At 34.3% G+C, this 2,117-nt stretch overlaps 1 protein-coding gene across 1 annotated transcript; it reads left to right on the forward strand.

Annotated features, from left to right (window-relative positions):
• The first annotated feature begins 212 nt into the window (after nucleotides 1–212).
• LOC142605392 (basic form of pathogenesis-related protein 1-like) lies at nucleotides 213–952 on the forward strand. Its single transcript, XM_075776854.1, has one exon. It carries the CDS (start codon nucleotides 339–341, stop codon nucleotides 816–818), a length of 480 nt encoding a protein of 159 aa, XP_075632969.1. The 5' UTR covers nucleotides 213–338; the 3' UTR covers nucleotides 819–952.
• Nucleotides 953–2,117: the final 1,165 nt, after the last annotated feature.

Here is a 2,117-nt window from a genome sequence, read left to right on the forward strand (position 1 = left end):
TTATGAAACCAAACATATTATTTTTCACATTTATTTTAGTTAGAATGACACAAAAATAGTAAAATAATAGTTTGGGAACGAATAGTATTTGCCTAAATATAAGAAAGCATTTTAGTGTTCATTATGCACGCAGCACGCTCTCTCACCATTTACGTGTTGTAACCTATTTTTTACCCAGATAAGAAACCTGGCCCAAATGCTTGTGTGTTTATTAGGCACCCCACTTGAGCCATAACGTATTGATTACTGCTCTTGCCTATAAATATCTCAATCACATATCCCATCTTCATTCAGAACCAGAAGACCAAAAAATTGCTCTCCCTTGCACAGAGATAAAAATGGGTTTTATCAAGTATTTACTAGCCATATACTTCTTGGGGATGACCCTACTTCATGTCTCCCTAGCCCAAAGCTCCCACCAAGACTTTGTCAATGCACACAATGCAGCTCGTGCCAAAGTTGGTGTTGGTCCAATTAGATGGAACTACACAATTGCGGCCTATGCTCAAAATTATGCTAATAAGAGATCGGGAGACTGCAACTTGGAACATTCAGAAGGGCCCTATGGTGAAAATCTTGCTGAAGGTTATGATAACTTAAACGGAGTGGATGCAGTGAATTTGTGGATAGCAGAGAAGCCTTACTACAACCACAAGTCCAACCAATGTGTAGGTGGTGAGTGCCTGCACTATACTCAGGTTGTTTGGCGTGATTCGGTTCATCTTGGGTGTGCTAGAGTCAAGTGCCACAATGGGTGGATGTTCGTCATTTGCAGCTATGATCCTCCGGGTAATTATGAAGGCGAACGTCCTTACTAAGTGGTTTCGTTAGTTTCTAATTATGATTATGTTGTTCCTTATCAGGAGTGTATGTGGTAGTAACCAAATATATAAGCATACCTTTTGAATAATATAATGAAAATGAAGTCACTTTTATTATCATGAAGAAGAAATTTGTTTTCACTTATTTGTTAATTTTCGTTCGTACAATGGAACTGATCACTGCTATGATGTTTCTGTCACTGGAATAAGTTTCTCTGACATGTTAGACTTTCCTCACTCATTTAACATGGGAGGGTCAGGACTCCGGAGGGAGAGACAAATAAGTCAATTCCCTGAAAACAACTTACTATGGGGGTCATGCGAAGGAAATAAGTCTATTTTCTAATAAGGAAATATAAATCACAAAATGGTAGATAAAAGCATATGGAATTAAATCAAAAATATTTAAGCACATGAAAGATAAGAATAAAGTCAATATATTGAACAAGAAATTAACTGATATATGTAATTTGATTGCCTTCCTTTTGACTTTGAAAACATAATTAGCACATAACCCGTTTGTGAATACTGGAACTGGATATGTACCACATATAACTGTATAGGTTTATGGCTGAGCTTTTCTATTATGGTATGAAAAGAAGATAGGATAATCTAAGATTAAAAAAAAAAAAAAATGCATTATGTTTTCTATCACGTGAACGTCAATAATTACATTAAAGATAGGAAGAAAAGCATAGGAGTAGGGTACGAAATCATTTCTAAGGGCACCTGTTCTAGGCAAATCATGTCAAGATGGGTGCTTCTTGCCATATACGACAACGCATGTCTTATTCTATACAAACTTTGCCATGTGGTTATATCAGCCGCTGTCTAATATGATAGAATTTTATGGTGCCATGTGTATGTTCAGGAGTGATCAGCACCGCTACTAGTACGTATATTGTTGGAGTAATGCTGCAACAATTTTTTTTTTTTTTTAATAATATTTTTACATATGGTTGAGATAGTAAATTTTTACCGATTCTCAGTCAATTGCTTACATAAATTTTTTACTTACTAATAACTATTTACTATATTAGTAATTAGTAATTTGTAAAATAAATTGTGGGTTCAACATTTTTCATATAGACAAAAATACACTTTTGATATCTATATTTTGAGTCTATTCTCATTTTGGTTTCTAATTTGATTTCGTGTCTATCTCAGTTCCTGAAATCAAAAAATCTTTTTTTTTTTTTTTTTGTCCTTACTATCATCTCAATAACGGAAAAAGCATATGTGGCAAATGGAGCGCATTGTTGACATAGTAAATACTGACATGACTAATAAAAAAAT

Source organism: Castanea sativa, chromosome 7 (genome assembly GCF_040712315.1).
Source record: "Castanea sativa cultivar Marrone di Chiusa Pesio chromosome 7, ASM4071231v1".
NCBI classification, from domain to species: Eukaryota; Viridiplantae; Streptophyta; class Magnoliopsida; order Fagales; family Fagaceae; genus Castanea; species Castanea sativa.